The 13487-nt window shown below is 44.4% G+C and overlaps 1 protein-coding gene across 1 annotated transcript in view; it reads left to right on the forward strand.

Moving 5' to 3' along the window:
• The window catches only part of LOC138662406 (collagen alpha-2(I) chain-like), a 554904-nt gene that overhangs the window by 433894 nt on the left and 107523 nt on the right, over nucleotides 1-13487 (forward strand). The window contains exons 15-17 of the mRNA XM_069747980.1: nucleotides 5581-5634; nucleotides 12860-12904; nucleotides 13021-13074. Of these exons, the coding sequence (XP_069604081.1) occupies nucleotides 5581-5634; nucleotides 12860-12904; nucleotides 13021-13074 (153 nt within the window). The remainder of the gene's footprint in view (nucleotides 1-5580; nucleotides 5635-12859; nucleotides 12905-13020; nucleotides 13075-13487) is intronic.

Consider the following 13487-nt stretch of genomic DNA (forward strand, 5'->3'; position numbering starts at 1 on the left):
CCAACCCCATTTCCTGTAGAGAAACAAAGACCGACCCCATTTACTGTAGAGAGACAAAGACTGACCCCACTTCCTGTAGAGAAAAAAAGACTGACCCCATTTACTGTAGAGAAACAAAGACAGACCCCATTTACTGTAGAGAAACAAAGACCGATCCCACTTACTGTAGAGAGACAAAAACCTACCCCACTTACTGTAGAAAGACAAAGACTGACCCCACATCCTGTAGAGAAACGAAGACCAACCTCACTTACTGTAGAGAGACAAAGGCTGACTGCACTTACAGTACTGTAGAGAGAGAAAGACCCACCCCACTTTCTGTAGAGAAAAAAAGACCGACCCCATTTACTCTAGAGCAGAGGTCCCCAACGTTTCTGGCCTTGAGAGCCACAGTCAGCTCTGAGAAAGGGTCGCGAGCCACATCCAGCCTTGAGAGAGGGTCATGAGCCACATTGAGCTCATGCCCCCCTCAAAATAGTGGCAACCAAAGCCCCCATTACCGGCATAATGGTAACCAAAGCTTTTCCACAAAAATCAATCAATCAAAGCAGTATACAAAGATCCAAGGGTTCCTACAATATCCCCATTCAGTATTCTCCTATAAAGCACTTCCAAGACAGTGTCATATCCAGCTTCAAACACCTCCTCTGACAGGTGGTATCATATTGTCTCCAGCGTACCATACTTAAATCATCTCAAAACCCTAAGACCAGTAGATGTGCATCCAGATCTGCTCTTCTGTGCAGGGCTGCTCACAAATTTCAGATGTGCTCTTGATACCTATTTGCTAGAACTGGAGCTAATGCACCAAACTGACAGACAGCCGCGAGCCACAATTCATAGGTCCGCGAGCCACATGTGGCTCCCAAGCTACAGGTTGGGGACCCCTGCTCAAGAGAGACAAAGACTGATCCCACTTACTGTAGAGAAACAAAGACCGACCCCATTTACTGTAGAGAGAAACAAAGACCGACCTGTTATGACCTGGTGGTTAGGACAATAATGGACCAGGTGGTAAAGAGCACACGGAAAGACCTGATAGGTAATAATAATAATACAGGACAAGCTCTGGGACGTGGGAACTCTGCTGACCGCAATCCCTAATCCTATCACACACACTAGAAATAGCCGTGGATTGCTCCTAACGCTCCCCATGCAACTCGTCACAGCCTAAGGAACTAGCTAGCCCTAAAGATAGAAAAATAAGCCTACCTTGCCTCAGAGAAATTCCCCAAAGGAAAAGGCAGCCCCCCACATATAATGACTGTGAGATAAGATGAAAATCACAAACACAGAGATGAAATAGATTTAGCAAAGAGAGGCCCGACTTACTGAACAGACAGAGGATAGGAAAGGTGACTTTGCAGTCAGCACAAAAACTACAAAAAAAACACGCAGAGGGCGCAAAGACCCTCCGCACCGACTCACGGTGCGGAGGTGCTCCCTCTGCGTCCCAGAGCTTCCAGCAAGCAAGACAAAAATCTAAATAGCAAGCTGGACAGAAAAATAGCAAACAAGAGAAAAACAAGCAGGAACTTAGCTTCTGTTGGAGAAGACAGGTCACAAGAACGATCCAGGAACAAACAGACCAATACTGGAACATTGACAGGTGGCATGGAGCAATGATCTAAGTGGAGTTAAATAGAGCAGCCAGCTAACGAATTAACCTCGTCACCTGTGGAAGGAAACTCAGAAGCCGCAGCCCCAGTCACAACCACCAGAGGAAGCCCATGGACAGAACCAGCCGAAGTACCATTCATGACCACAGGAGGGAGCTTGACAACAGAATTCACAACATCGACCCCACTTACTGTAGAGTGACAAAGACCGATCCCCCTTCCTGTAGAGAAACAAAGACCGACCCCATTCACTGTAGAGAAACAAAGACCGACCCCATTTACTCTAACGAAACAAAGACCGACCCCACTTCCTGTGGAGAAAAAAAGACTGACCCCATTTACTGTAGAGAAACAAAGACTGACCCCACTTACTGTAGAGAGACAAAGACCGATCCCCTTTCCTGTAGAGAAACAAAGACTGACCCCATTTACTGTAGAGAAACAAAGAGCGACCCCATTTACTGTAGAGAAACAAAGATCGACCCCATTTACTGTAGAGAAACAAAGACCTACCCCACTTACTGCAGAGAGAAAAAGACTGACCCCACATCCTGTAGAGAAACAAAGACCAACTTCACTTACTGTAGAGAGACAAAGGCTGACTGCACTTACAGTACTGTGAAGAGAGAGAAAGATCCACCCCACTTTCTGTAGAGAAAAAAAGACCGACCCCATTTACTCTAGAGAGACAAAGACTAACCCCACTTTCTGTAGAGAGACAAAGACCGACCCCATTTACTGTAGAGAAACAGACTGACCCCACTTACTGTAGAGAAACAAAGACCAACCTCACTTACTGTAGAGAGACAAAGACTGACTGCACTTACAGTACTGTAGAGAAAAAAAGACCGACCCCACTTTCTGTAGAGAAAAAAAGACCGGCCCCATTTACTCTAGATAGACAAAGGCCATCCCCATTTACTGTAGAGAAACAAAGACCGACCCCACTTACTGTAGAGAAAAAAAGACTGACCCCATTTACTGTAGAGAAACAAAGACAGACCCCATTTACTGTAGAGAAACAAAGACCGACCCCATTTACTGTAGAGAGACAAAGACTGACCCCACTTCCTGTAGAGAAAAAAAGACTGACCCCATTTACTGTAGAGAAACAAAGACAGACCCCATTTACTGTAGAGAAACAAAGACCGACCCCATTTACTGTAGAGAAACAAAGACCAACCCCACTTACTGTAGAGGGACAAAGACCAATCCCCCTTCCTGTAGAGAAACAAAGACCGACACCATTTACTGTAGAGAAGCAAAGACCGACCCCATTTACTGTAGAGAAACAAAGACAGACCCCATTTACTGTAGAGAAACAAAGACCGACCCCATTTACTGTAGAGAAACAAAGACCAACCCCACTTACTGTAGAGGGACAAAGACCAATCCCCCTTCCTGTAGAGAAACAAAGACCGACACCATTTACTGTAGAGAAGCAAAGACCGACTCCATTTACTGTAGAGAAACAAAGACTGACTGTACTTACAGTGCTGTAGAGAGAGAGAAAGACCGACCCCACTTTCTGTGGAGAAAAAAAGACCGACCCCATTTACTCTAGAGACAAAGACTAACCCCACTTCCTATAGAGAGACAAAGACCGACCCCACTTACTGTAGAGAAAAAAACCCGCCCCATTTACTCTAGAGAGACAAACACTGATTCAACTTACTGTAGAGAAACAAAGACCGACCCCATTTACTGTATAGAAACAAAGACCGACCCCACTTACTGTAGAGAAACAAAGACCGACCCCATTTACTGTAGAGAAACAGACTGACCCCACTTACTGTAGAGAAACAAAGACCAACCTCACTTACTGTAGAGAGACAAAGACTGACTGCACTTACAGTACTGTAGAGAAAAAAAGACCGACCCCACTTTCTGTAGAGAAAAAAAGACCGGCCCCATTTACTCTAGATAGACAAAGGCCATCCCCATTTACTGTAGAGAAACAAAGACCGACCCCACTTACTGTAGAGAGACAAAGACCAACCCCATTAACTGTAGAGAAACAAAGACTGACCCCATTTACTGTAGAGAAACAAAGACCGACCCCACTTCCTATAGAGAAAAAATGACTGACCCCGTTTACTCTAGAGAGACAAAGGCTTACCCCACTTCTTGTAGAGAGACAAAGACCATCCCCACTTACTCTAGAGAGACAAAGACTGATCCCACTTACTGTAGAGAAACAAAGACTGACCCCATTTACTGTACAGAGACAAAGACCGATCCCCCTTCCTGTAGAGAGACAAAGACCATGCCCTCTTACTCTAGAGAGACAAAGACTGACTGCACTTGCAGTGCTGTAGAGAGAGAATGACCGACCCCACTTTCTGTAGAGAAAAAAAGACCGACCCCACTTTCTGTAGAGAAAAAAAGACCAACCCCATTTACTCTAGAGAGACAAAGACTGCCCCCACTTCCTGTAGAGAGACAAAGACCATCCCCAGTTACTGTAGAGAAACAAAGACTGAACGCATTTACTGTAGAGAAACAAAGACCGACCCCATTTACTCTAGAGAGACAAAGACAGACCCCACTTAGTGTAGAGAAACAAAGACCGACCCCATTTACTGTAGAGAAACAAAGACCGACCCCACTTGCTGTAGAGAATCAAAAACCGACCCCATTTACTCTAGAGAGACAAAGACTGACCCCACTTCCTGTAGAGAGAAAAGACCATCCCCACTTACTGTAGAGAAACAAAGACTGACCCCACTTCCTGTAGAGAGACAAAGACCATCCCCACTTACTGTAGAGAAACAAAGACCAACCCCACTTACTGTAGAGAAACAAAACCAACCCCACTTACTGTAGAGAAACAAAGACCGACCCCATTTACTCTAGAGAGACAAAGACTGACCCCACTTCCTGTAGAGAGACAAAGGCTATCCCCACTTACTCTAGAGAGACAAAGACTGACTGCACTTACAGTACTGTAGAGAGAGAAAGACCGACCCCACTTTCTGTAGAGAAAAAAAGACCGGCCCCATTTACTCTAGTGAGACAAAGACTGACCCCACTTCCTGTAGAGAGACAAAGGCCATCCCCACTTACTGTAGAGAAACAAAGACCGACCCCATTTACTGTAGAGAAACAAAGACCGACCCCATTTACTGTAGAGAAACAAAGACCGACCCCATTTACTCTAGAGAGACAAAGACAGACCCCACTTACTGTAGAGAAACAAAGACCGACCCCATTTACTGTAGAGAAAAAAAGACTGACCCCATTTACAGTAGAGAAAAAAAGACTGACCCCATTTACTCTAGAGAGACAAAGGCTGACCCCACTTCTTGTAGAGAGACAAAGACTGACCCCACTTCCTGTAGAGAGACAAAGGCCATCCCCACTTACTGTAGAGAAACAAAGACCGACCCCACTTACTGTAGAGAGACAAAGGCCAACCCCATTTACTGTAGAGAAACAAAGACTGACCCCATTTACTGTAGAGAGACAAAGACTGACCCCACTTCCTGTAGAGAAGCAAAGACCGATCCCACTTCCTGTAGAGAGAGAAAGACCGACCCCACTTTCTGTAGAGAAAAAAAGACCGACCCCACTTCCTGTAGAGAGACAAAGACTGGCCCCACTTATGGTAGAGCGACAAAGGCCAGCTCCACTTATGGTAGAGAGACAAGGACCGTCCCCACTTCCTGTAGAGAGACAAAGCTGCTGGACATGGATTACACTTGACAACAGGCAGTGGTCATCAAGTTAATTTGAAGGAAAATGCTTAGTGTCCAGCACTTTGGAGGAATTTTTTCGGAAGTAAGACAACATAATTCTTTATATAAAGAAATTTGCAGATTGCCTATTTATCACATTATGTAATTGAAAGGGGTCAAGTTCTCTGAAAACGCAAAGAGGACTTAATGAAGACTATTTGAAAAGTTGCTTCTCTTCTGTCAGTATTGTGTTGAAAGTAACCTCTGGTCTTATCTACTCGTAGGGTTTTCTCGGAGCTTCTGGAACATGTGGGGAAAACGGTATCAAAGGAATAAAGGTAACAAAACACATAATATCGCTCATCTCCCATCATCACTTTGTATATATACAAGAGAAATTCATGCAGTTTCTATTAATTGCACAAATACAATGAAGACTCTGTGCATTGTATAGGCATCATAGATTGGTGTGTGGTGCCCCAATGTTTAGTTGCTATGGTGCAGGGTATTGTCTTTCATTAGCTTTCAGTGCAATGTTATCATTTGGCCTCCAGGGGCACTATTCTACACAACATACAGGAAGTGGTATACTTTAATGATAAGGGTACGTGCCCATGGTCAGTAATAGCAGTGTCTTGGACGCAGCTCACCTGCGCTGTGTCCAAAACGCTGCATTCTACAATACAAGCACAGTGGATGCGATTTATAGAAATCCCATGCCCACTGTGCTTTTATTTGATGCTCCTGCACCGCGGGTTTACAAGCCCCAGCATGGCAATGACTGCCCTTACCTTAACATTCCTTCCCTGTTCCCCCGACATATGGAAAGAAGAACACACAAAATTGATTCATAACTTTTATTTGGAGAGTAACCATGAAAACATCTCTCATCTTAAATCTTCAACAACCCTGTTTTGTTGGAGGGGTAAGGTCGCAGCTCTCCCTGTTAACCATCAGAAGTTGTGGGGATATGCCGCTGGACTCCCGGCACATGTTACGCAACTTACTCTTCCGCCAACCACTGCGACTTCATAACTTCTATAATTCACTAACCAAATTCAACCATTTCATCCCTTGAATGAAACCACATTGAAAGGGTGGGTGGGCAGCTAAATCACTCCTATGTTGAAAGCGGCCGGAATCGCCTTAGGCACCACCTCACACGCTGCCAACTGAATCAGCATAAACTGTCACCGGAAGTGACGCACTCACAGCCAGGGGGGGGAACCACTGAATTGTTAACCCTTTCCGCGTGTTCCGGAGAACAGGGGCAGGAAAAACAATAATAATAACTTGGTCGGCCAGTCAAGGGGCCTCCGGCATATAAAGCCGGGCCCCCGCAGAATGCCCTTACCTTAACATTCCTCCCCTGTTCCCCCGACACATGGAAAGAAGTACACACGAAATTGATTCATAACTTTTATTTGGAGAGTAACCATAAAAACATCTCTCATCTTAAATCTTCAACAATCCTGTTTTGTTGGAGGGGTAAGGTCGCAGCTCTCCCTGTTAACCATCAGAAGTTGTGGGGATGTGTTACCCAACTTACTCTTCCGCCAAGGAGTAGCTATGACAACTCAGAGCTATGACCCCCACCCAGAGCAAACAATGCCTCCTCAATCCCATCCTGTAGACCGGACAAAAATATGTCTAAGCCTATGTCCGTCAAATGTACCCCATCTGGTCGCAACATCCTGGAATTGTTCCCTTCTAGTTGTTTGAGTCTTATAACTATACCACCCTTAAAATGCACAAACCTGGAAATACGATGGTTTACCACTCTTCGTGCTCTCTCAATACCCGCCCAATCACGTGCTCCTCGCCAAACCACCCTGGGTATGATTTCCGACCATACAATGACTAACTGTGGGAAAACCCCCGAAAATGTATCAGTGTCTGCCCGCATTAGTGTAAGGAGCTCTGTCAATTGTATCACACCCAGATCGTTTCCTCCTGCATGCAGAACCAAAATAACTCTGTGTGTTGATCTTCTTGAAATTTGAACCACCTCAACCAACACCTGAGACCATGTCAGTCCACGAATGCCTCTCCAATTTACATCCATGCTGTGGAACCCAAGCGATCTTCCCCCTGGTCGAAACTCCGCTCTCTGCTCTGCCCAAAATACGTAAGAATGGCCCAGGATCCAAACACTTGGCCTAGTATAGCCTGAAATGACAATGTAACTTAATTTTCATATATATATATATATATATATATATATATATATATATATATATATATATATATATATATATAAACGTAAACACCAGTAATGTATATTATAACATTAACAGATCAGGTCTAACATAACGAAAGAAGCATGACGAACGCCACCTTCCAATCCTCATAATTTCGTCATTCGTAAGACCCGCTCGCGCCGCTTCAGTCGCAGCGCCGATTCTGAATGAATGAGTGCCAAATTCTCCCGGAGGAATATTCAAAATCCCTAAAATCCGATGCAGTAATGCAAAAAATTGAAATCTGGTTAACGGTGATCCATCAAAATGCGCGAAAAAGGCAGTGCTAACCGATCTTATCGCCAAATACTGTGAAACCAATGTAATAGGGCAAACCGGACCGGTAATAGAAAACAAAGGAAACCATAAACCATTACCAGAGTAGTCCGTTTTTGAACGACGAATGCGAATCCTGATGCCACCATTACGGATTGAGACATCATTATATTGTAAACCCCCTGGCTTGTGCACCGAAGGAGCTACCAGCTCACTAACGCGCAAAGCTCCAAAAAAAGCGATTCCATAAGCCGCCGAAAATAATATGGATTCAAAAGCAGAGCTGTACACAGATTTTGTACTGTCAATAATTCGAGTCAAGAGAGGAAAAGAAATTGGTCGTCTAACCAATTGTTGTTCCGAAGATCTTTTCCAACCCTTTAGGGCCTGACGCACTCTAAAAGTTTTTGTGACATCTTCCCAATCCCTTAATTTAAAATGAAAAGATAACCCTGATAACCTATTCCTGGCTAACGCTGCCGAGGAACCGTATGCATGTAGATGTTGTAAATAAATATCCGTTGCTTCCAACCTTGCTGCACTGGAAGTATTTACCGTAACTTTATTCGCAAACTCCCACCATTCCTGCCATGCCTTACCATATGCATTCCATGTTGAATTGGCCACTGACTCCCGAATCGGTGGCATTAGAAGGTTCCCGGTACCTCCCATAGGTATTCCGGGCACAGAGTTCCCTGTTGACTGGCCTCTGGAGTAAGATCCCGGAACTTCTGAAAATCAAATCGTGAAAGAGAGTCAACCATAGCATTATCAATACCCGGAACATGCCTGGAACGGAACCAAATATTCAACTGTAAGCATTTTAACACCAGGAATCGAATAAGCTTTATGACTGGGATACTGGAAGAAGACAAATGATTTACCGAATGAACCACACTCTCATTGTCCGTCCAAAAACAAATGTGAGAATTACGAAGCTGATCTCCCCAAATAACAACTGCCACCACCAACGGGAATAACTCAAGTAAGGTAAGATTTTTTGTCCAATTATTATTGACCCAAATTTTTGGCCACCGCTCCGCACACCACTGGTCCTAAAAATTACACCAAAACCCACCGACCCAGCCACATCAGCGAAGAGATGACAAGACTTTTCCTCACTTTGAAAACAAGTACAACCGTTGTATTTTTGCAAAAAACGTCTCCATACCCGCAGATCTTCCAGCAAAGGAAGACCAAGCCTGATCCTATGGTGAGGAAGCCTCACCCCTCGTGTAGCCATTGCCAAACGAGGGGAAAAAAATTCTACCCATCGGCATAACCCGGCATGCAAATGCTAGTAAACCCAAAAGGGATTGCATTTGTACCAGGGTAACTTTTTTATGGAGAAAAAAACATCAATTTTTTCAAGTAATTTTACTATTTTTTCCGAGGGCAAGCGAAACACCTTGTTAACGGAGTCTATTTAAATACCGAGAAAGGTTAAGCGGGTAAGCGGACCCATTGTTTTTTCTTCCGATAGCGGCACCCCGAAAACTTTCATTAACTCACGAAACTTAATCAACACCTTCCCACAAATATCTGAATTTGCTGGACCAACAAAAAGAAAATCATCCAAATAATGTGTGATCCATTGTGATCCTGTCTCAAATTGTACTGCCCATTCAAGGAAGCTACTGAATAATTTGAAATACTTACATGAGATGGAACAACCCATAGGCAGGCAGGTGTCATAATAATAGTTACCATCCATATAACATCCAAGAAGATAAGAATCTGGATGAACTGGAAGCAGGCGGAAAGCCGACGCAATATCAGATTTTGCCATAAATGCTCCAGGTCCTGCCTGACGCAAAAGCATCAACGCGTGATCAAAAGATGCATAAGTCACTGACGCCTCTTCCTGACTAATTCCATCATTCACCGAAGAACCCTTTGGGTGCGAAAGATGATGAATGAGTCTAAACTCTCCTGGCTCTTTTTTCGGAACTACCCCCAATGGGGATACCCTCAAATTGTAAAAGGGGGGTGTAGAAAAAGGTCCCTTCATTCGACCGAGTGCCCTTTCTTTTGCAATCTTGCTTGATAAAACTAGAGGGAGTTCTTTTGCTGTTTTAAATTAGAAGGAAAAAATGGGTCCTTGCAATAGTTGAAAGGTATAAAGAAACCATATAGAAACCCAACTCGTAACTGAGCAGCTGCTGCTATATTATATTATTTACTTAGCCACGGCTCCATCGCGATGATGTTCACTGGCGTCCTTACCCTCCTGTTGGGGATTTGTCTTTGTCAGGGTGGACTTAGAGGTTGGTCTGGGGCATTTTGTGACTAAGTGCGGTCCTCCGCAAACTGAGCACTCATGTTTATACTTACACAATCCGTAATATTTGCAATGACCTTCATTGAACAACCAGCAAGTTCCAGGCCTCCGAACCGTGACTGGCCCCGAGCCTGTCTGCTGGCCAGGGGCCCCATATTGAAAGGGCTGACTGCTCCTTTGAGCCATCATAAGACGCAACCAAGAGTCCGTGGCCTTAACTCCCCAACCTAGCTGCGGGTTAATGGCTAGATGTCGATGAAAATCCTCGTCATACCTCCACCACGCTGTGCCCCCGTGGGTCTTATATGAATTATAAATGGTATTCATATAAAGAAACAATTCCGAGCACCTCTCTGGGTGTTTCTTTCCCATAACACAACCTAAAACGAAAAATGCTTGAAGCCAATTGTTAATTGTTTTTGCAACGTTCGTACAACGCTCATAAAACCTGTCGGAAGAACGCTGTTCCTTGTCCACAGAGCTTTGTTCAGTGGACAATAATGACCATACATCAATGTAGTTATTACCCCATATTTTTTCCAAAGTCTCCTTATCCAAATGAGAGCCCAAAGGCGCAACGCCACAATAGAAAACGTCCTTATGAATATCTGCGCGCAAAAGTGGAGGAACCTTAGCAGCGCTTTTTTCTTCGACCAATAACTTAGGATTCAAAACTAATTTTTCTCCACTCAAAATGCTACGCAGATCTTCCAATGTCACAAATTTTTTACCTGCACCTTCCCATGCTCCCACATAATCAAATTCACCGGACTGTGTATCAGGCGCTGCAGAAGCAGGACGCGACTCTTCATGATAACCTCGCTGATCTTCATGAGACGTCCTGGGAGATTGGCGACTCCTTCCATGACTGCGTCCACGGGACCCCGATGAGGAAGAATAATACCGCGAGTTCTTAGAACGCCTGCTGCACCTAGAAACTGATCTCCCCCTTCTATGATGGGATTGACGACTATGGCATCTGGAAGAACTTTTGTCCGAATCCGAAGAAGAGTAAGAAGATCTATCATGTCTTCCTCTTCTACGACTCTTCCCCCTTTTATGAACCGAAGCCATTCCAGCGGGAACTGACAAAGCATAGCTTGTTCCTGCTGATGACGCAGTCACCAATCCCTGATGTTGTGAAATTTGTGCAGATGACATTTTTAGTATAGCACCGACAACTTGACCTACATTACCAGGACCTATCAGCAAAGGAGATGTCTGTATGGGGTTAGGAAGTTGGGACAAAGCTAACATGGGTGGATGTGGTATTATTTGTTGCTTATATCTGGCCTGCAACAATGGAGCAGGTTGCGAGCTAACCAAACCCAGACTTGAAGAAGTATGGGCAGGAAGAGGATTATCTTGCAAAGGTTGATTCCCTACCAAGGCCAAATCAACTGACAAGTGTTCTGCCACTGGCTGAGGTAACGAACATGGTTGCTGTTCTGTTACTCTGCTGTGCCCAGCCTCGACCTCAGAGGATGAACTTGCACTGTGTGTACCTCCCATGGGTTGAGATTGTCCTGTCACACTGTGAGGTAAAATGAGGGTTGTTTCCCCTATACTTCCCGAAACTCCCTCAGCCTGTGCCTTGCCAATTGAAGAGGTCCGAGGCTGCCGTAAACCAGCACCTCGCAGACCTGAATGGCTACGCCTTTCTAAATTCCCGCCTTTTTTAATTACCCTATGGCGTCGCTGGAAATTCGCTGAAGTGTCTCTGCCTTCAGCGACCGACAACGTCCCGACCGGAGACCTTGTCGCTGATATAAGCGACAGAGCTGGACGCAGATGGGGCGGGCTCAGCCTCTCCGGTGGGTGCGGCTTACGCCGCGAACGACCACTACCCCGAGTCATGTGAGGGCCCGATTTTCCAGCCTCCAAGTCCGGTAGGAATGCCGAAAGCCATGCGGCCCCTTCTTACTAACCCTCTCTCTGATGGCGTCCTCAAGAGAGGACGACATCTATGTTGAAAGCGGCCGGAATCGCCTCAGGCACCACCTCACACACTGCCAACTGAATCAGCATAAACTGTCACCGGAAGTGATGCACTCACAGCCAGGTGGGGGAGACCACTTAATTGTTAACCCTTTCCGCGCGATCCGGAGAACAGGGGCAGGAAAAACAATAATATTAACTTGGTCGGCCAGTCAGGGGGCCTCCGGCATATAAAGCTGGGCCCCCGCATTCTGCTATGAAGATGCTAGTCTCCGCAACAGAAATTTCCCCATAAAATGTATTGAATGTGGTAAATCCGCATTGTTGAATGAACACATGCGGATTTAACTGGTGATTGAACACAGCGCTTTGGATAGCGCTGGTATTTCCTGATCGTGGGTACGTACCATAAGAATGTCAGACAACCCATGGTCATTATGCCAGAGTAGTTGATCTATCGATCTATCCAAAAGTATATCTGTTTATATTTTATGATGCAGCAAAGATGAGAACATAATTTTTTAGAATGCTGTGAGTGTTCACAATATACAGTATACAGGAGATTTATATTGTTTGATGTCCATTCCCGTCTCTGCTGTCTTGATTGATATCACAAGATTTGTGTCACCACCAGATTCCTGAAAATCCCTTGTGCTGGACCAGTGTTTTGACCAGTGCAAAAGATTTCCAAAGATTTGATTAAAAACTATTATTCAATTCAACATTCCAATCAGAAGACATAAGTGTCTGATTGCATGAAAGGAGCAGACTGCAATATAGGAATGACGGTGGTTTATGTCTTAAAGACTACAATTCCTTTTATCACAGGGAACTAAAGGAGAACCTGGGCCCTTAGGGGTGATTGGGGTGCAGGTAAGTGCTGATCTTCCTTCATTCTTTACATTATTTAAAGGGATTAAAGCTACAATGAAAAACAAGTTCATAATTAAAGTTCATTGTGAATCCTAATTGGATATTTATTTTTTTAGGGCCCCATGGGACAAAAAGGACCCCAAGGTCTTCAAGGAATTCCAGGAATAATGGTGAGACATTGGCCGCAGGCTGAAATGCATTGGATATTAGCACATGTATGAAATATACAAGCATGTTTTCTTTTGATTCATCCAGGCCTCTAGGTGGTGCTGATTACTGCCAATCCCATAGCTGGGTTAGAAAACTGCATCTAGTACAATTGGGAAAGTAGCTCAACAAATGTAATGGCATCATTATCAATAATAAATTATATTGTTTTTCAAAATCATAGTATTCATTATGATACCCTAATAGCGGACAAAATCACGGACTGATCGTCATTGTCGTACATAGCAAACCAGAGAGGAAAAACTATCATCAAGCCCAAAAATATATGAAAATATAAAGATACTTTATTGAAAATCCATTGAAAGAACAGGTTTAAAAAGGTGGAAAAAGAGACAGTGCATATGTGCAGTTTACA

This window comes from Ranitomeya imitator, chromosome 2 (assembly GCF_032444005.1).
Source record: "Ranitomeya imitator isolate aRanImi1 chromosome 2, aRanImi1.pri, whole genome shotgun sequence".
Classification (NCBI taxonomy): domain Eukaryota; kingdom Metazoa; phylum Chordata; class Amphibia; order Anura; family Dendrobatidae; genus Ranitomeya; species Ranitomeya imitator.